At 44.5% G+C, this 21,427-nt stretch overlaps 1 protein-coding gene across 1 annotated transcript in view; it reads right to left on the bottom strand.

Moving 5' to 3' along the window:
- PPM1L (protein phosphatase, Mg2+/Mn2+ dependent 1L) overlaps positions 1 to 20,214 on the bottom strand; it is a 74,266-nt gene extending 54,052 nt beyond the window's left edge. The window contains exon 1 of the mRNA XM_032120250.1: positions 19,475 to 20,214. Coding sequence (XP_031976141.1) covers positions 19,475 to 19,873 — 399 coding nt within the window. The 5' untranslated portion in view covers positions 19,874 to 20,214. The remainder of the gene's footprint in view (positions 1 to 19,474) is intronic.
- Between the last annotated feature and the right edge of the window lie 1,213 nt (positions 20,215 to 21,427).

Genomic DNA, 21,427 nt, shown 5'->3' with positions numbered 1-21,427 from the left:
ACAGACAAAAATTCACCTTAAAACACCCAGCCTAGACAGTTACTGTAAAAATAAACAGACCCCAATCTGACCATTGATTAGGTTTGGCCCCTTGGGTCCCAAACTCATCAGATCAGAGCTGATTTCCACCTATACCCAGTTCCCTTCACCAGAGAGAGCAAAACTAATTAACACATCTTTATTGCTACAAGAAAATGTGCTGGTTAGGGCCTTATTTAGCAAACTCACAGCTATTATTAGATAATCTCTGACTTTTCACAGAGCAAACATCAAATGGGATGGCTGCTTTCACATGAAAGGAATTAAAAATTAATAAATCTGGCTGAGATGATGCCAAACCGGTCCGGAAGCACAAAAAGCCCGTTTGGAATTGCAGAGATTTTCCACTGCAAAATAAAAATAAATGGGATACTGAGAATGTGGGAAATGCAGCCCATGAGGCCAAGAGAGCCCAAGTTTGCTAAAGAAATGTAATAATGTGGCATTTCAGAAAGATGGAAACGTATCGATATATTCAGTATTGGCTCCATGAAGGCAGCAGCTGAGCTCCAGCTTCCCCCAACTAAATTTATAGTAATATCACTGTCAAATAAACAAAAAAAGAGGAGTATCTTGCAACTGGATCACGTAAAAATGATGGAATAACACAGCACAGGTTTGATTTATTGCTTATTTGGAAGTTTATCATCATCACCTCACTTCAGAGCCCAGCCAGGTGTAGTGACCTGGAATAGAAACACCATTCCAGCTCCCTCACGGAGCTCCCTTATCCCCAGGAACCCCCATGCCAGCTCTTCTCTTCCACTGGCAGTTCTTCTAGGAACAAAGAGCTCTGTTTCAGCCACCCTGTCTCCAAGAGGTGCCTCTCACTTCACGAGTCACCACGAATAAAATAAAGAATAAACCACTTTACCGCTACAAACACCGCCTAAATTCAAAGCTGCATAAACAGAGCTGCCTTTTACGCTGAGCAGAGGTTTCAGTATAGATTTATTTTAACCCAGCAGCCACACACACACACTGAGGGAGGTGTTTCATCAGGGAGATGCTCTCCAAGTGGCTTTTAAGAGAGCCAGAAGTGCCAGGTTGTGGCACATCCCTGGAGCTCACCCCGGCTGAGTGACAGAGCCTGGAGCCCGTGCCAGGGGACCCATTCCTCTCTTCCCAGTGAATTTATGGAGCTGCAAATAGAAAGCCTTTGCAATGCTATATTTTACTTGCCTCGTCATGGCTGGAAGGAGAGGAGTGCTGCTTCTCCTGTTGCCAAAATTCCTTTGGCTCCCAAATTGCAGCCACTACTTTTAGATCAGAGAGGCCGCAGCTTCAACCCCCCACCCCCCACCAAGTTCCCTCTCCCTGTTCTGTTTGGGAGCCTTGGAATGCTTTAACTCTGGGATGAATATTAATACAGCCTTTGGGGAGATCTGCTGGGGCTCTGCTAAGCCCTGCCTATTACAGGGCACTTTTAAACCTGCAATCACAGTTTATCATATCAGAGACAAGTAATTCATCGTGACCCTGCACAAAGGAGGCACAGACAGCCCCCTGTGCTCAAACACCACCTCCATTCCCTCTCCTGCCTCCTTCCCACCAAACAGAGCCTTTCCCAGGACATTATGGATGCATTCTGCTGTTTAAAAACCTCTCCACACCTCTGGAGCTGCTGAAGAATCCATTGGTTCTCCCAGAACTCGAACACACCACAAGCACTTTGATGTCCAAACCCCATCCAAAGCAAACAGAATAAATACAGAAAATGGTCAGCAGGGAATACCTGGAACACCAAGGCTAAAGGAGCTCAGCTAATCCTTGGAGGCAGTGAAAGGGTTTGGAAAGGAAAAGGAAAAATATTTCTAATGAGAGACAGATGTAAAAACCATGTGGAAACAACAGCTGAAAGTCACAGAAATACCTGAAGATTACCCCAAGGAGCTTGTGAGGAAAATCAGGTTTTTAAAGTCACGTTTATTCTGAAAAACAAGTGCCTGAAACAGCCGTGTCTGTGCAGGTGATCCCTGCCTTAGTCCCTCTCCTCCCTGGCTCCAGGGCTGGCTCCTGCCTGTGGGTACCAGGAGTTAAAAAACTGGAAAAAACCCCACTTTCTGCCAACTCAGCTTCCCAGAGCTGCTCTTGATGGGCAGAGCAGTGTCGGGGCAGGAGGAAAACAAGGCTGGAGTAGCAGCAAGAGGAAATCGTGGTGTTTAGATCAGCTTCACACCCCAAACCCACATCCTGGGTACTTCTTGAGCAGATGAGCTGTGATACGGCCACCCCAGGCAGAAGGAAAAAACCCATTTTAGAGGTTCAGTCATCTCGCTAGAATAAATTAATGAATGTGTTTCCATTTGAAAGTCAAGCAGGAACACAGCTGGGTGTTGTGGCCCGGGAAAGAAGCTGGAACTGGGTGAGCCCCAGTAAGGTGCTTCCTTGCAGGACTGGGTTTTACTGGGACAGAGCTCAACGAGCACCATTGGGAGCTCTGAACTAATCCCTGGACTTAGCTAATTTCAGTGGATATACTTTATTTTTTCCCCTTTTTCCCCCTTTACTTTTTTATACTTTTTTTTTACACTCTACTTCAGCAAATTTCAGTGGAACACACAACTGCTGTGGAGGAGCTCCAGGGGGGTTTTATCTGGCTTCTTTCCCCTGACAAAGCAGCCTATAAACAAGAGCAAACCCCACAAACCACGTAATTTTTGGAGAGGCAGTGCCAACCCACCTGCATAAACCAACCTCATTTCAAGTCTGCCCTGCTGGGTTTTTATTAGGACAGCACCCAGGGGAACTGTGGAATTAGGAATGCCATCCACCCCACCCCCCCCTTTTTTTTTTTCTTTTAGCACAGTGAAGCACTGGAGGAAGCAAAATCCATGGAGAATGAACCTAACAGAAAACTTCCAGCTGCAGTGTTCTGAGTGGCCAGAAAAAATAAGAGAAGGAGCAGGGCAGGCAGGAAGAGGGTAGGAATGGGCTGAAACAGGGCACCCTACACAAGAGGATTTTGAAGAGCTGTGTGTTGATGCAAAGTAATCTAGTGCAAGCAAATGAAATGTCAGTCTGGTGGAACCTCTGCAATCCAGGCTACGGAAAACACAGAGTGGTTGGAGCTATTTTTGATGAGCTTGGAAAGAAATTACTCCCTGACTGTAAATCCAAAGCAAGAGGCTGTAAATGTGGCAAATTTCCTGGTGATACCTGGAATAACCTGAGCTGGTGTTGCTCAGTGCACTCAGGGATTTTGACACTTGTCCTCTACTGAAATGCTTTTCCATCGTTGGTTTTTTCTTTTTAAAGAAGGTACAACACACTCCTCTAAAAGAGCCACCAAAATCCACGTATTTACCATACTGAAGGTTTCCCAAAGATTTCAAATGTTTTAACTCCAAAATGAAGAAATACTAACTTTTTGGTTTTTTTTCCCCAAGCGTTCCTGGTGCAGGTTTTCTCCATGGCAGAAAAAGCAAGGACCATTTCTTGGAAAGCATTTATTTCTCTGTATAAAAACCCTGCCTTGGGAGAAATATATATTTAATTTCATGCATATTTAAGAATACCAAGTGGATTTCATGCACTACAAAGAATATTTTCTCCCTTGCAAGGCAGCCCAAGGGAGGGGTTATTTGGGACCATCACTGGAATGTGTTGTCACACACCCAGGACATGGGAGTCAGGTGTTCCCAGAATATGGAAATTTATTTTCTCCCTCTTACCATCAGAGGATGAGGGCTGCACACATCCATGCAGGTTTTTACACAGAACAAAGCAAAAAGCAGATGGGGAATTACATCCCATTAATTCTGCCAGGCAAGAGGAGAGCAAGAGCTCATCCCAAAGAGATCCTGCTGCAGACACCTCCTGGAACAGCAATGCTGGTCTTTTATTTATATTGGACTACTGAGGGCTGAAAGGAACTTCTTGTCCAGTCAAAATATTATCAAATTACAGAGCGGTTTTGTTTCAACTTGTTTTCACTTCTATTAAAAAAAATAAGATTAATTCACAGACAGACTTGCTCTGATAGAAAGTTCCTCCAGTTTGCATCACAGCTGTGATGGTCATTCCCAAAAAGTGCGTTTCCATGTGTCTTGGAACAAGATGTTTCCTTACAACACAGCTGCTCAGTTGATTAAAGAAAAATTAAATTAAAAATTCAAAATTAAAGGAAAAGTCTCGTCTGCATGATTTCTGCAGAGTGGTTCAGAAACTTAAAATAATAATAATAACATGGTTTTGGTACAGTAAATAAGAATCAAATTGAGACTGAAAACCTGCACTTATTAGAGATTAACAGCCTTTATACTTCAGCAGAAATTTTCTCTTCTTTTCTACCTTCCTTCAATAAGGAAATAATTGCAAGTTTTTCAAACATAACTTTTTGGAAAGGACATGTGCACTGAGCTCTGCAAATCAATATTTGCCACAGGCTGGTCATTACCTCAAAACAACACTGAAGCATTACAAGAAAACCCCGTTATTTATTGGGATTGAGAAAGATCAAATAATCAGAGTACGACAATAAAACGAGTATGACACGAGTATGATTACATCCAAGTTTCAAAAACTGAAACTGCATTTTTTCTCTGAAGAGAATTCCTATCTTAAGATGAGATCGATTCCAGATGGGGCTAATAAATCCAACAATACAAAAATGATTTCAAAGGCTCATGTTTACAAGAGCTACTCAAAACATTTTGAAAGCAAGCTGTGGTCTCCACCAAGAAAGGATCAGCGAGGGGAGGTTTTGTGGATCACCACCCCGTTCCAGTGGCAGGTGCAACACACATGGCAAAAGCTCAGCCTCTCATGTGCCAATCCACCTTTTTCACTTGGAACAATTTAAAATAACAAATCTTCCCGACCCTCTTGACTAATTGACCTAAACACCAATAATGCTCACAGATCATCTCCTACGTGGTCTTGACTCCAACTCCTGTCCCTTGGCTCTGATAAATTCTGTGGATGAGCAGCTTCAAATGGCAAATTTTCAGTGGGACCCCTTGTTCTTTGTCAGCTGGGAAATACCAGAGTGTTTCCTTTGAATGTTCTTAATTTTTGCTACAGGAATCGCCACCTTTTCTGCAATAAGGCAGCGACCTTTGTTACGTGGTTTTGCCCTCGTATTTTCCCCGTGTTTTTGTTTTGCTGGATTGACACACATGAGTTCAACAGCCTCTGAACAGGTTCCAAGGCGTTCCCTGACATCAGAAATTGTTGTCATTCCACTCATCTTCTGTCAGCCAAGCAAGGGCTCAAAACACCAGCTGGGAGAACCAGGAGAGGACAGGCAGACAGTCCTGGACATCCTAAAAAAAGCAGGAATGAACTGGATCCAGTTGCAGCTTCAGCCTCTTTTTGCCCTTTCTCATCTCTCCTCACATTCTGGCAAAATCTTGTCTTTTTTTGGTCTCCAAGCTCTGTTTCCATTTCGTCCAGATCAATGCCCTGCAACTCAAGCAGCCTGGAGAACTCAAACCTGCAGTGGGAAAAGCTGCAGTGCATCAGGATTACATCCAGGGAGCCATGAATTATTCAGCCAAGATAAATCTACACTTTTTTCCTCTGTCTGGGCAATTTAAAAAATTGACGAATTTCACTTTTGGGGCAAGTTTGAAGCAACCTTTACAAAACGGGAGCAAGAAGTTACTCCAACAAGCTCTCCCACCTCCAGCTGCCTTGGCTACAGACAATCTGGACACCTCTAAATAATAAATAAAAAATCACTGATCCTACAACAGTTTGGGTTAGGAAGGATCTTAAAGATCACCTCATTCCCACCTTCCACCAGCCCAGGTTGCTCAGGTTGTATCTTAAACAATCCAGGAGATGTAAGAACTGTTTTTATTTTAAAGATGACCCCTCTCTGCTGTTAATAAACCTCTATTAAATATATTTTCAGGGTAAAAAAACAAGCTGCTTTTATAATAGAACAGGAGCATTTTGGAGCTCCTGCTGTTCATGTCCACACCGTGACCCAGCACAAAAATGCTTCTCCCCACGCTCGATTCCTTACATGAATGTGTATGCAAATTTCTTGTCCAGAACAAATGCATTACTAACTCTGATGAAATCCAGAGATAGGGCTTTGCAAACTTTCCTGTTTATGCTTCAAAACCATGTAAATCCAGACTGTTAAATTCTGTTCGGAATTCAGTTTTTGAGACAAGACATAAGGATTTAAAGAGCTGTATATAAAATAAGAAAACCTAATACCCACAGAATGAGTAATTAGTACTAAAATCTCTCACACAGAGCAGAATTTAGCCCAGATATTCTTATCTTTACCAAAATGATTCAATTAACAAATGAATTGATTTTGATTTTCTGTATAAAGGAAAGAACTTTACTTGTTTCACTGCTATTTTTTAAACTCTCCCTCAAACCTCCCTTTGGGCTGCCGAGATCTTCAGTTTATTTTTTTAAAAATTAAGAAGCCAAGCTCTTTTCGTGCTGTCCCATAATGCCATAAATTCTGCAAATAAAAGAGGAAGGCAGGGGTAAGAAAGCCCCACTTCCAGTGCCTTGGATACCTGACAGGTATCCAAGGAATACACCTGGCAGTTCAACCCAGCTGGACTTTGGTCCCTTTGGAATCCAGCTGCAATTGGAAACAGCTCTGCTCTTATCATGTTGATGCCAATAAAGTATAACTAAAATGCCTACTGACTCCAAAGGGTTCAAATGGCCTCAGATATTGAACATTATGACACCTGAAAGAGCAAGGTCACCGCTGGCCTTGTACCTCCTGCTGAAGTGCAGGGAACGCTGCTAATTCTGGATTATCACATGCAAACTGCTGCTCCCACAGATCCCCAAGGAACAGGCACGGGAGCTGCTCTCCCGGGACATGGACACCTGCAGATACACGAGAGCAAAAAAAGCTTTGCTGGAGTGTTTTGATGCATTTCCCTCCTCCAAACACACTTTCCTGGCAGGCTCTTGAACCCTGACATTTCCATAATGCCATCTCTGGGTAGAACAGCTTAATGAGTGTGGTAGAAAAGGCACCACTGATGTGTTTTCAAGCTGTTTATTGGGGATTCAAGATCCTCTGGCAGCTCAGGGCTGGCTGTGAGCTCATTCCTACCACTAATTACTTCTCCCTACGAAATATTTGCATATTTGCTGCTTTTGACCAGTCATTATCTCTCTTTTTTCCCTAACATGTCACCCATTCTTGCTGCACAAAAATAATGCCTGTAGGTTCTTTCCTGTGGTGTGGAGTTGTGTAAGCTTTAGGCAATAACAAAATCCTGTTCAGCTTTCTTCATTTGATTTCCTCTCCTCCTGTGGCCGTACAGAGGCAGGATAAAACACAAGCAACCTCGCTCACAATGTAATTAATTTAATTTCTTTTTATTGGTCCCAACTCATCCTGTGTCACCTTGAAACACCCCTCACTGCTAGGAGCAGTTTTCTTGCAATACACAACTCTAATCCAAGACAGATCAGGAGGCCTTAAATGTTTTATTAAGGTAACTTTGGAAGTGAAAACCAAAACCGCTTCACTCGATATTCTGGGGCGTTTTCATGAGAGGAATAAACCTTGCTAAACTCCCTAATTTAACTTTTTTTCCCCTTATTTAAATCTGAGCACACTGCCCGTGCTCACTCCCAGCCTCCACATCCCCATCCTCTGAGGAGTTGGGCTCCTGGATCAAAAGCTTCCAGGAGTTTTTCAGTTTTTCCAGGGCATGTATTTAAGTCTCAACAGCACAAAATGAGAGAGAAGAAGGAATGCAGCCCCAGGAAGCCACCCTGCAGCACCTGCAGCCCTTCAGCTGAAGGCAACACTTCCATTTCTTGCAGAGACTCTCCTTTGTGCTGCTCCAGAGAGGGCAAATTATGCCAAGATTTCAAACCTTGCCTGCATGGAAAGGCTCCTGCTGACAAGGAAGGGAACACCAAGTCCTTCTCCAGAGGAACAGGTGAGCACAGGGATTATGTTCTCAGAGGGAAGGGCTGGAAGTTCTGGGGGTTGATTCACTCACGGGTGTCCTGACACCACCACACCTCCTCTGGCACTCCTCCCTTGCTCTTTAGATCACTTTTTGAACCAAAAATTCTGTTTCACACCAAAATGCACTTAGAACATGACCAGCAGCACCAGGTTTGACCCAGGTTCAAATCAGGGTTCTCAGGGCACCTCAGAAACTCATTTTGGTGGGAAAAACCCACTCAGATCAATGATCTGGAATAAGAATGGTGTTGTTGGGCCTTAGGTGCCATTAATTTCTTAATAATCGCATTAAACAAAGAACCTGAGGCCTGCAAAGCCCAGCAGGAAGGTGCTGGTGTCACATTAAATAACAGAAGGCACACGGGGGGTGTCTGGCAAAAATAAAAAGAGCAGGTGCACCTGGGAGAAAACAAGAGGGGGGGCTACAAACTTCTATTTTCAGCTGTGTCCCTGACTTGTATGAGAGCAGCCAGGAGACGTAAGCAGAAATTCGAGCCTGTAAAATGATCTGGAAACACCTGTTCACAGAGGTATAATATGTTTTTGTGACCCACTTTTGAGATACTTTGAATCAGAGGTCCAGTGAGGTCAATTAAAGCCACTATGACAGAAAAAACGCGAAGTTTTCCAGTTGTGTATAAGAAAAAAAAAATCTCAGTTGGATGGCGTTTTCCACTGGAATTGTGTTTAGCTTTCCTGTCAATTGGAGGTGCTGGGAAACTCAGCAACAAAACATTCCAGTAAATATATCTCTTTTCTATAATAGGTTTGAGGTTACAGCCTCTCCTATTATTCATCCACACCATCTTCCCTCCCTGTCAGGTTTTTCCTTAATAAGATGGACACCACCATGCCAAAAAAGCTTTTAAAACCTACATTGGAGACAACTAATTCCAATATGCAGCTGGAAACACTTTTGATGGCTCTTCTGCTGTGGCATCTGGGCTGTTTGGAGTTCAGCTCTCTCAACTGAACGTTTACATGGACACTTTGGAATACACAAACTCCAACTGAGGCAGCTTAAAAGCCTGGAGTGCTCCAATATATCCCAAGAGATGCCCTAAATTTACTTGGAGTATTTTTCTAGTCATCACATGCAGAGCTACAGCCTGACCCAGAGTGCAGCTACTGCCTGCAGCTGTGATACAACACAAAAAGGCAAATAGGTTGCCTTTTTTTTAAAAAAAAAGGTTTAAGAATAAAACTATTTAACAAATTTTGTTTCTCAAAGCCTGAGAATACACTCTTATTACCCTAATATGATAATTAATTAAAATAATAGACGTAAACAGCACATACTTGCCTCTGATGGCTGAAGAAAAATAGAGTTATTGTAGTGGTAACCAGTGGAACCAGGAGGTTCTCCTAAAAGCAGGAAAAAAAGTGTGTTTTTAAAAAATAATTTACTATTTTGCCATCATTCTCTTTGAAGATGTGGTTACCTTGGTCAGGCAGAATTACCTCCAATTCTTGTCTGTCTCTAGTTCCAGTTATAACTGGAGTCTGAGGAGAAGGTTCCTGACCTCATCACATTATTTGGCTTCTTATTTAGTTTTTCATTCTGCTTTTATTTACAGCAATGATATCCACAAAAAGGAAAAAAAAACCAGGTAAAAAAACCCAACCTCACACAACTAAAAATTAGTAGTAAGTAGCATTCTGCTTCAATGCAAAATAAAAATAATGTGAAGCAATATATCAGGGTACATAAGAGCTAAAAAAGAATTCAGGTTGATGATTTAAATGTTTGTTAATTTAAACCATCACAGAAAGTGCTCATTTAAAGCACTGATTGAAATAATTCTGTCCCGGAGGCAGGAGATTGCTCCTGCCCTCAAAGTTAAAAATAATATCCCCATTAACCTCAGCAACAATTTCCTAATTGCCAAGGATTACAAATCTTTCACGCAACATTCATCCTCTGAGAATTCCGTCATTACTTCACTTTCCCAAACCACTCCTGTGATGGCAGTCCTAAGGCTTTTAAAAAAGTCAAACTTCAGGGATGTTTTGCATATGACAGCATCAAACACTTGCAAAACTGAGCAAGCATCACACCAAATTCTCTGTACAATAAGGCAGCACCTGACATTAATATTTATGGGTGGGGCTGCCTGCGGCTCTCTGCTGTGGTGATGCCAACTGGCACCATGGAGCAGGCAGCTGGTCCCACGCTTTGTTCCCTCTGTCCTGAGCAACAGGGGCTGGAATTTGTGCCAGCAAACCAGAGCCGTGGGCAGAAACAAAGAGGGCAAAGTTTAGTGCCCACAGCACCCGGAGTTACAACACTGGAAGTGCTTTTTCAGGAGCCATAAAGGAGCACTGCCAAAACCACTCTGGGGCTCGCTGTTCCCCTCAGCCTGCACCGAGGGAAAACCAGGATCCATCCTGACCACAGGAATCACCTCACACACAAATCCAGTACCCTGGGGCTTGCTGTTCCCCTCAGCCTGCACCGAGGGAAAACCAGGATCCATCCTGACCACAGGAATCACCCCACACACAAATCCAGTACCCTGGGGCTTGCTGTTCCCCTCAGCTGGCACCGAGGGAAAACCAGGATCCATCCTGACCACAGGAATCACCTCACACACAAATCCAGTACCCTGGGGCTTGCTGTTCCCCTCAGCCTGCACCGAGGGAAAACCAGGATCCATCCTGACCACAGGAATCACCTCACACACAAATCCAGTACCCTGGGGCTTGCTGTTCCCCTCAGCTGGCACCGAGGGAAAACCAGGATCCATCCTGACCACAGGAATCACCTCACACACAAATCCAGTACCCTGGGGCTTGCTGTTCCCCTCAGCTGGCACCGAGGGAAAACCAGGATCCATCCTGACCACAGGAATCACCTCACACACAAATCCAGTACCCTGGGGCTCGCTGTTCCCCTCAGCCTGCACTGAGGGAAAACCAGGATCCATCCCGACCACAGGAATCACCTCACACAACACAGATCTATAGGGTTGGGCCCCTCTGGTCTTGGATGGATTCCACCAGTTTGGCATCTCCCACCAAGGTGCTCATCCCTGAGTTACCACCACTTTGGGGAAATGGGATTGTCTCCTCCCCAGGGTTGCTGCTTCTCTTCCCCTTGGGAGCTAGAGACTGGTTTTTTCCTACTTTTCCCTGTGTGATTCCCCTTTTCTTCCACACCAATAAAGAGCCAAACTTCAGCTGGGATTTCCCTTTCCTCCCACACCAGTAAAGGGCCAAACTTCAGATAATTAGGAATAAATATCCAATGAAACACTAGTTTTGTTTGGTGAGATTATCAAGACTCTTGCCCAACTTCCCTGCTTCCCAGCAGAAATAAAAACCACAGGAACCACATCACATATATGCCACATTAAAAAAACCTCAACATGCAAAGCACCTTCTACATCCTACATAATGTCCTAAACATCTCCAAAACCACCTGAGTAATAAAAAAATAAAGCTAGAAAAATCAGAAAAACCCCATTCACACTGCAAAGCAGATGAAAGCTCAGGGATATAAACATCAAGAACACTAAGGAGACAAGCATGTTTCCTTCTCCCCTTCCTCCTACTCCCACACTTCATTGCTGAAGCGCACAGCCTTGGACAGAGATTTTATTTCATGCCAACCACAATCAGATATTTCAATACCTCAGTGTTTGTTTGGAGGGAGCATACATTGCAGGGAAAATGCAATCCATGCACAGACTACCTGGAAATAAATCACATTCCCATTTAAAATGAAGTTTAAAGAAGTGGCACAGCACAGAGCTGTATTATGGGCCACGCACTTTCACTCAGAAGAAATGTTTCACACCCTCCAGCAATTTTCTGTCGGGAAGAGAATGAAAAAGTAAAGAGATTTATTACATTAAAAAGCATATTGATTGAAAGCAGTGCTGTATGACAGCTTCAGCTATTATAACAGAACTTAATAAAATCAAATGTTTACCCCTGAAGGGGATTTGGAGGGGAAAAAAAATAAAAAAGGCTTTATCAACACTTATGACAATGAGCAAATTTGCAAGGGATAACATTTTTTCTGCTGAAAGTAAATGCAAATAAGTGCTCATTTCTCTGGGGGAGCTTTGAGGTTTGCCCACATGAGGAGCTGTGGCTAATTGCGATGAGCCGTGGCTCAGCAGTGAAAACACGTCCTTTGATTGTGTGGCTGGAGATGTCAGCTGCTCCCACAGCTGGGGAGCAGACAAGGTCGGAGATGATGAGAGCAGGCGATGTTTCAGCATCACAATCAATTTGTAGCAGCAGCAGGATGGTCCTTTGTGCTGCCACGCTGCTCTTGGGGCTTGGTTACAGGCCCAACCCAGGCAATGATGCTCCTTCCTTCCCTTTGTCCACTCTGCTCATCCCTCCTTCCCTTTGTCCACTCTTCTCATCCCTCCTTCCTTCCCTTTGTCCACTCTGTTCCTCACAACACCCAGACCCCATCCCCAGCTCAGTGTATCCACCACCAGCTGCTTTTCTGGGATGGCTTTTCCACATGAGTAGAAAGAAAGGTGGATTTCTCCTCCATCCACGTTATTTGATGGCAAACCACTCCAGACCTGAAAGCCTGCTCTTCATGACTTTCTGTTCTGTTTGGCTTTTAGTGTGACCAAAATATTTCCCTTGACCCTTCTTGAATCAGGCCTGATCTGGTCCAAGCTGTATTTGCCACATGAACATCAAACTTCATGGCATAAATGAGCAGTTATTTAAACTCAAATTTACACCTTCTCACCAGTCCTACTTACCCTGAGTATTTGTCAGTATTCTGGCACCTGCAAACCTTTTTTCTCTCCTAAACTGTAATGAAATTTGCATTTTTTCAAAGCTATGCTGCTTTCAAATGAAACCTACTTTTGGCATGAGCTTTAAACTGCTTTAATAAAACCACCAGCTGAAGTGTTGAACACCAGCTAAAAAACAGGAGTAAAAGCACATAAAACAGCCCAAAAGGAAAAAAAAAATCTGCAGCTTGTTACAACTCCTGATGTTACACACAACTTAAAACAGCCTGGAGATCCAGTATGGACATTTTTGTGAGGATGAAAACTTCCTTTTGGGATTGCCTTATCTGTAGCCTTTGTTGTTTTATGACCTTCTGGGTGAAGTGAAACTCTACAGGCTCATAAAGAGGAAAGGTCATTAAATGTTGATGACGTTGTCTTAGTGGGAGAACTCCTGGGCTGGAACTGAGCCAGAGGAACTGGTTTGTCCAGCTGGGCTGGGATCTGGTGATGGAGCTACTGATGGTGAACCCGAGCAGGAAGAGGAGCAGCCAAAGGGAACGTGGAGTTCCAAACTCTGCTTTAAAGCACACAGTTCATGCCAGGAGGGCTGGAACGGGCACAGCTCCTTGGGACACAGCATTTCCAGAGGGTTTATGGGATGAGGGACAAAAGCATGGCCACAGGACCAGCAGGGATGAGGAATGTGGGTGAGGAGTCTCTGTGGGGCATAGAGCAGGGGGTGCAGTAGGGCCCAAAGGCTTAAACTTTGAGAATTTACCGAATATTGCAGTGAAAAATTGGAGCAAGAGGCATGTGACTTTCTGTGCATAATTAGAGCAGCTGCTGCCCTTAAATTAGGTTTGGGAAGTCTCCTTCCAAGGGCAGAGATTCAAAGCAGGAGGAGCACATGAGCATTTTGTTCCATTTCCCAGATCTGTCAGTGTTTCTGTGCTGTGCTCTGAGGGAAGAGCAAGCCCTGAACCTTGAGACCCAAGAAAATTAGTGCCAGGTACCTCTGGATTGCCTTTCCTAGAATGGTTTGGGTCGGAAGGAACCTTAAAGCCCATCTCATCCCACCTTCCACTAGACCAGGATGTTCCAAACCCTGTCCAACCTGGCTTTGGACACTTGCAGGGATGGATCCCCGAACCTGCCTGATCTCACACCACAACCCCGCTCATTTCTGAGCAGATCAACGTGTCCAAAGGCTCCTGGGGCTGGGGAAAGGTGGAGTTTCACTTCAGTGCAGGCAATACCTGTGTGCTGAGGGAGACAGAAACCCCACATGAAGAGGGGCAGGGCTAAAGATTCCTGAGAAGAAGAAAAAATTGAGAAGTGCCAGATCCAGTGCACGGGGAATGCTGCCATGAGCATGGGACATCCCCACAGTGCCAGAACTGCTGCAGCAAACTGCAGCCACCAGCAAACACCAGCCAGCAGCAAAACACAGCAACCACATGCCAAGAGATTGTTTCAAAAGTGAAATTGCCAGAAGCCATATCGCAGTTTTAAGGCACAATTTAAACCGTAAATATTTGGGTTTCTAGCAAAAAAGGGAGGGAGGAGAAATCCTACCCAAAAGAGCTGCTGGAAGCACGACATTGGAGGCAGAGCAATCTGCTGGTTTAATTAACCCACGAGACAGAGGATATGCATTTTCCTTCTCTCACACTATTAAACACAAAAATATCCAAACTCCTGAGCTATGGAACAGAAACTGTTAAAACCCCACTGCTCCAAGACTGTTTGTTCCCCACCCACGGCAATTCCCAACATGAACACGTCCTGTGGAGGAGTCTTGAGTTCCTCAAGTTCACAGGGAAAACTTCAATGACTTTCATAATCTGAAAGCATCTCACAATCAAAATTGATTTCATTAAACCAGTGGCAGCCTGTGAGCCCAGACACGGAAACACCAATTAAAACAAAGCTGGCAAAACACATTAAAAATTAATTGACTTCTTGATTTTTATCAAAATTGAAAAAAGGCTCAATCCTACACCAAATGATACAGCCCTGAATGGCAGCAATTAAAGTTCCTCCTTCCAATTACAGCTTTTTACAGCATTTTAATCAATTTTTGTACAGCAAATGAGCATAGAGTTTAACCCTAAATCAAATCAGCATGGTGGTGTAGGGTGAAAATCATAATCCTGGAGCATGATATGCAAGAATAAAACTTAGATAAACTAAACAAAATGACAGGAATGTTCCTATAGACCATTTTTGACTTGTATTTTAGGCCACTGGAGAGGAATTCATAAGCAGGCTTGGGACTTGCCTATCAACATGACCTCACCTATGTAAATATTTATTCAAACATTTGGGCACTTTGCAGGGGATTCCAGATTAGAAACCAAAGAAAATTACTATAAAAGGAAAACCGTGCCAGCAGTTTCTGTTTGAAAACTGCACAGCCTCAAAGACTTCACCTTACAACTGGGCTGTAACATCCAGAGAAGCTCAAAAGCTGTTGTTTGATTTGTTCCTACCTTTTATAAAATCCCAAGACTTCACCTTACAACTGGGCTGTAACATCCAGAGAAGCTCAAAAGCTGTTGTTTGATTTATTCCTACCTTTTATAAAATCCCAAACCTGGGATTAATCCCAGGTTAATCCTGAGTGGCCTTTACTCAAAAGCCTGATAGATAAATTTTCATAGCTGAGATTGCTTAAGTAGTTCAGTATCAGAGGGATGGGGTTGGAATTAGAATTAGCAGATTTCAAAAAACCCAAAAAAATGAACTACAATTGTCAGCTTTCTCTTCTTTCAGCACAGCACAAACACCTTCTGCTATTAGGATCAGAGAGCTGGATTTTAATGCACAGCAGGTTTATTTCAACCTCTCCTCCAGGCCTCACCTAAGCATTCCCGTTTCCATAGCCTCACCCAAGGCACCTCAGGACTCTCCACCATTGTCTTCTGACCTTTCACTTTCTTTTTGTGTCTTTCTAAGTTAATCAGTAACCAGAGACTTCTGCCAGCACTCGGTGCTGCTGATTTCAAGGTCCTGAGTCCCAAGGAGCATCAGCCACTTCCACACCATTCCCCCCTTCCCCATTCCAGCTCCCCAGCCTTTCCTACACTGGGAATAAAAATAAAAATAAAAATAAAAATAAAAATAAAAATAAAAATAAAAATAAAAATAAAAATAAAAAGGTGTATTTGACATCCTAAAACACTGCCTCAGCAGCTCCAAAACCCAATTATTCCATGCAAAAAAGCTCTTACCCACAGCTACACATCATAAGGGACAAGTCTTGCCACGTCCCTGTTCAGGAGGTGGAGGGAAATAAAAAGAGACATTTTTTATGAGACAGTTACTGAGCTTTAATTTCCCACATCCGTTTATGACTGCAAACAAGCACAGGCAGGGGAAAGTCCAATCTATTACCATAATTATTTTTAAAACCTTCACCCCACAGGGTTAGGAAAAAACCAGTGATTTACAGCAGAGCCATAACTATAAAACTGCAGATGGAGCTGAGCTACTTCGCTCTTGTCTGATGCTGAGATCTCATTAAACTGCGTGCTTAAACCTTAAATATTTGAGAGTAAATGGTAGTTAAAATAGGGAATCATTCTCATTAAGCAGCCAGCCTTTCCTCTGCTCAGCTTCCCAGCTCATCATTTGTTATTTCGGCATTTGTGGAGTTTCCAGCCTGTTCAGCCCCAAAACTCTTAAGTAAAGGGAAAAGGGCAAGAAAAAAGCACTCAAACTATCTTTAAACCTTATAAAAAGGCTGATGAGAGAACAGATACTTTCTTACTTTATAAGTTAGATCACTTTGAAGGGTGATCCTTTCGCCAAAGTCATTCAGTGAGACAACAGGCAGCAACTTTTCTTTATTCTAAGTCTACTTCTTTGACCTTTACCTGCTCTGATTATTATTACCATTATCATTACTATTAGATCTCCAAGAAACTAACTTTTCATAAAAGATTGCACTACACACCATGTATCCAATTTTCTCTCTGAAACATTCTTGCCTTTAACAAGTCACTGCAGCAAACCAGAGCATTAATAATTATTTTTGCTTACTCCTTTCTTCTCAAGCCACCCACAAAATCCAAGGCAATGGCTGCCAACCTATCCAGGCTAAAATTGGAAGCTGGAAGAGGAAATGACATAAGAGAAAAGTAGAATTTATGCAAAATGTTGGCGAAATGAACTCAGAAATCTTCATAAATTAGCAGTGCACAGTAATTGAAGCTGCTTGAATCATGCTCCTCCATCCTTCCACTTCAACAGGATATGGCAGGAAGTAATTAATGGAGACAGGCTCCTTTGCATATAGCTGGAAATAATTAATCTGGCATCTCATTTCTGGTACTGGCTGCTTGCAAAAACAAATTTTTCCCCATACAGAACAGTTTTTTTCACATGAAACCTCAGGGATCAGCAGTTCTTTATTCTTTAAACACACATAAAGAAATTTAATGGGAGCCCATATGGAAAATTTAACCTTCACAAAGGCTTTGACGTGTGTAGACGAAGTGTTTCACAGAGTCACTTATCTTTAAAAAAAATAAAAATAAAATAAGACATACAAAACCCCAATTCAAATAGAGACTTAAAATTTAGTATTATATACTAGGGATTAAATAAGGGCGTAAATTTTTATTTCTGCTCCCTCGTTTTCTACTCAAAATTACAACACCTGCTTAGAATAAAACCTGTTCTTCATTATTTCTTTTTTTCTTTTTTCTTGCTGTATGCATAGCACACATTTCATGTTCTTCTGATCAGTGTTATGTAAAATTTAAAGCTTGAAACTAATTAGGTCCTCAACTTGTTTTTGTAGGAGTAAAGGCCATGAAGAACACTTAGGATTCCATAATGAATAGCAGATGCGAGATGCATACATTTATAAAGCACTAAATTTAGAAAGATTTGAGGAGAGATCTGCTGAACCTTTCAAAATTAAAAACCTCCTTATACTTTGCCACTGAACCCATCAGAACAAGTTCGGAGGAAGCAGAATACAAGAGGCCAATGAGTTTTCCACAGATCCCACATTAATGCATCCTGTGGATGGAATTTCAAGATCCACAACAAAGCAGGCAATATCTGCAGGGCACATTAGCTAAATGACAACATTCTCTGTGTTTGTTGGGGGTTATTTAATACCCTCAGCTTGCAATCTCGTGTGGGGTGAGATACAAAATTAATGAAAGCAATCAGATCCCCCCACTTCCATCCGTAACCACCTCGGAATACTCTGTTTCAAAACACCACTCAGATACTTCCCCAATTGTTTGGGCTGCTCGGTTCCCACAAGGAAACTCGGTTTACACAAAGGCAGAGCCCCGGCACCTTCCCTCCCAGACACAAAAGAGCCAGATGTCCCCAGTAAACTGCTCAGGGCTCGTATTCCTCCGGGAAAAGCTGGGAACCACTTTGGGACACATCAGCATTTCCACCTGCGTTCCTCGACTGCCCGGGGACAGCGAACTGGCCGGAGAATGCCAGGAGGAGTTGGCACAGCTGTGCCCCAACTGAAATCGGGCAGAAAAACCCAAGACAGGGTTCAGGCACCACCAGCATTTTTTTATGAAGCCGATAATTCTCAACATCCAAAGAGTTTGCATTAATTTAAAGGGGGCAAAACGTTTGATGCTGTGTGGAGAGCCTGAGTCCCTTCCCAACGCTGGCAGTGGTTTCCTGATCCCGAGCTGATGGCCTGGCTTTTCCAGGCGGCCCTTCCAGGTTTAGCAGGGCAGCAGCTGCCACCCCTGTGCCCTGTGAATGTCTGGTCACTGCCAGGGCTTTTCTAGGAGGGACTTTGACTCTTTGATCTGGGGGAGCAGCTGGAGGAACAGCCAGGCTCTCCCGCTGCCTCCCCTCTCACACAAAAAATTCCCAACATTTCTCTCCATCATCCCGTCAGGTTCTCTCATGCCCAGCAAAAAGCCTGCTGGAGCTAATTTGCCACACAAGGACAAATTCCTTGTCCTTTCCCACAGTTACGAAACGTGTGCCTTGTGCCACACAAAAAGCTGTGTGGCAGCACCACATCCTAAAGGCAGAGGAAGCTGCAGCTTTCACATTTGTCATCTGCAATCCACGAAACACCCCAGAGAGCTGGAATCGCCACACAGCACAACCTGAAGGAGATCACCCTGCCTGGGAAAGCGGAGAGGTTAAACACCACCAAGTGTCACAATGACAGTTTTGCTGGATTTCCACTAGGGAAGGGACAAGCACGACAGCGCAGTTGTAATGACATAAACTCCACACAATTCCCAAACACGATGCTCATGCTCAGCTCGCTCACTGGAGAGGGAATTACTGCGAGGCACATTTTACACACACACACTTTAAGAGCCTTCAGGACCGCTCCTGTTTAACCTCTGTCGATGAGCCCAGCTCTGTCACGGGGGAGAAGCCAGCCCGGTGCCAAAATCACATCACACCACACTTGGCTGTAACAAAAGATGACTCCGGGGAGTTTGTGCCCATCATCGTTATTCCACGCACGTCAGAGCCACCTCCAACAGCTTTTCCTGCAATTAAACCTTTACTACTGCAAAGGGCAAAGGGGGTATAAACACATTTATGCCGTGGTGAGCGTGGAAGGGGTAACGAGGGATAAAGGGAAGGCAGGATTACACAGCCCTTTTTTAGAGACATCCAAAAAGCAAGGAAATCCCCCTCCCCACAATGTACAAGACAACCACACAAACCTGGTGGGTGAGAACACATCCATGCCTTGCCCTGGACCATCCTCCCTCCCGCACCCCCCTTTTTTTGTTGTTGTTGTATTATTATTTTTTTTTTCCAGCTGAGCACTTGCCTCTCCTCCGTGCCCATCAAATATCCCGAAGATGGAGGGGTGAGTCTTGTTCACCAGGTCAGTGATTACTTCGAACCTGTCCTCCATGTGATCCCTCCGGCCTTGGATGGAGTAGACAGCCACGTTGTGGCTCTTGAACTCCCAGGTCTTGGAGAACTCAGCGTCCAGCACGTCTAAACCCCCGAGCCTGTCATTCTGCATGATCTCGGCCACCTTGCCCTTCACCATCTTCACCGCATCCCTGCTGGACTTAACAATGGTTTTCACCTCATCCGTGTGGAAGAAATAACTCCACAGGGCCAGGCTGATGCACAGCAAGAACAGGGTCTCCGGTCTAAGCAAGAAGTAACGCATGATCCGACCCAGCAGAGACAGCAAAGTCATTGTATCCTCTATCATTTATTATCGCGACCGTGTCTCCCCACACCATGCAGCGGGGCGGCTCCGAGCCCGGGGCCGCTCAGTGCATGCTCGGCCGGCCGGGCAGCGCCGAGCCCCGCGCTCCGCTCCCTCCGGCTCCGCTCCCGCCGCTCCCGCGGGCTCCGCGCTCCGGGCGGCCCCTCCGCCGCGCCCCGTCCCTCCCGCGGGGGCGCGGGCCCGCCGATGGATGCGCGGAGCCCTCCGCCGCCGGATGCCTCCTGAACGCCGCTCGGCGCCGCAGCTCGGGCCGGGAGGTGGCTGGCAGGGCCGCCCGCGGTACCTGCTTCCCGTGTCCCCCGCGCCCGGCGCCGGCCCGCCCTCCTTCCCCCGGGCGGAGCGTCCCGGCCACCGCCCCCGCCCCGCCCGGCCCCGCCGCCAGACTACAAATCCCGGCAGCCCCCGCAGGAGCGCGCCGGCGCGTAGCGGAGTGCGCGGCACGCTGGGAGTTGTAGTTCCGGGAGCGGCCGGGAAAGGATGCTGGGAGGAGGAGGAGAAACGGCAAGAAAAGGAAAAAAATTATTTAATCAAAGTGTGCTTCATCCCTGAAAGTGTCCAAAGCCGAGTTGGAGCAACCTGGGATAGTGGAAAGTGTCCCTGCCCATAGGACGAGATGCTCCTTAAGCTCCCTTCCAACACAAACCGTTCTGGGATTCTTCTAAAGGATGAACTTGACTCACATATTCCCCAATTCCCTTCACAAGCTCGTTGTGACAACGGAAACAAAGCAGGAATTTGTCAGTTATTAAACCGAGAGTAGAGTTTTGTTGAAGAAAAGAAAAAGAAAGCATCTATCATCTTTCTCTGACCCATTTCTGTAAATTGTCATTTTCCTGCAACTGATAAGCGCTGAAAATCACGAGCTATGAGTGTGTGAGCAGAAGTTTGCTGGAATACAAACAATTTAATGTCGTGCCCGAGCTGTTTGCTGCCAGCTGCACGGCAGAAAACTCACAGAATCAACCTCAGAGAGTGACAGAACTGACACAAGAGTCAAACACCTCAGAGTGGGGTTGAAAATGAGTTAGCAGACCACAAAACCTGGCTGAAATTCTGAGTGAAAAACAATAAACTTCAGGTATGAGCATTCCAAGTTTTCCAGCAGCTCCCGCTCCCTCTGGACTTTTGTTACTGTAGAAGTCACACATAAACTCTTTATTTTGCCACTTCTTTCAAAGATCAGCTGAAATAAATTACACAACCCCAAGCCTGGTTAACCCAGAGTGGATAAGTTCAGCCTTTCTGTGTTCCCTTCTTACACCCAGCTCCGAGAAATAGGAAAGTTCATGACAAATATTAAATATAACAATGGAACTGCTTTAAATCTTAGAAGTACGTGACACTCTGTTAGTATTTTATCCAAAGTTTTACATTTCAGGCCTAGAAAAACTCTCACCTTTACCTTCCCCTCTGTCACGATGTGCTTGAGTTGAGCCATGGATTTTTTACCCAAAAGGCCAAAATCTGCACCTGTGAGTTGGGGAATGAGGTACCAGCACAGGCATTGCAGCACCTGTAGCTAATGAGGCTGATTAA

Source organism: Corvus moneduloides, chromosome 10, assembly GCF_009650955.1.
Source record: "Corvus moneduloides isolate bCorMon1 chromosome 10, bCorMon1.pri, whole genome shotgun sequence".
Lineage (NCBI taxonomy): Eukaryota > Metazoa > Chordata > Aves > Passeriformes > Corvidae > Corvus > Corvus moneduloides.
This window is presented reverse-complemented; position numbering and strand designations above follow the sequence as displayed.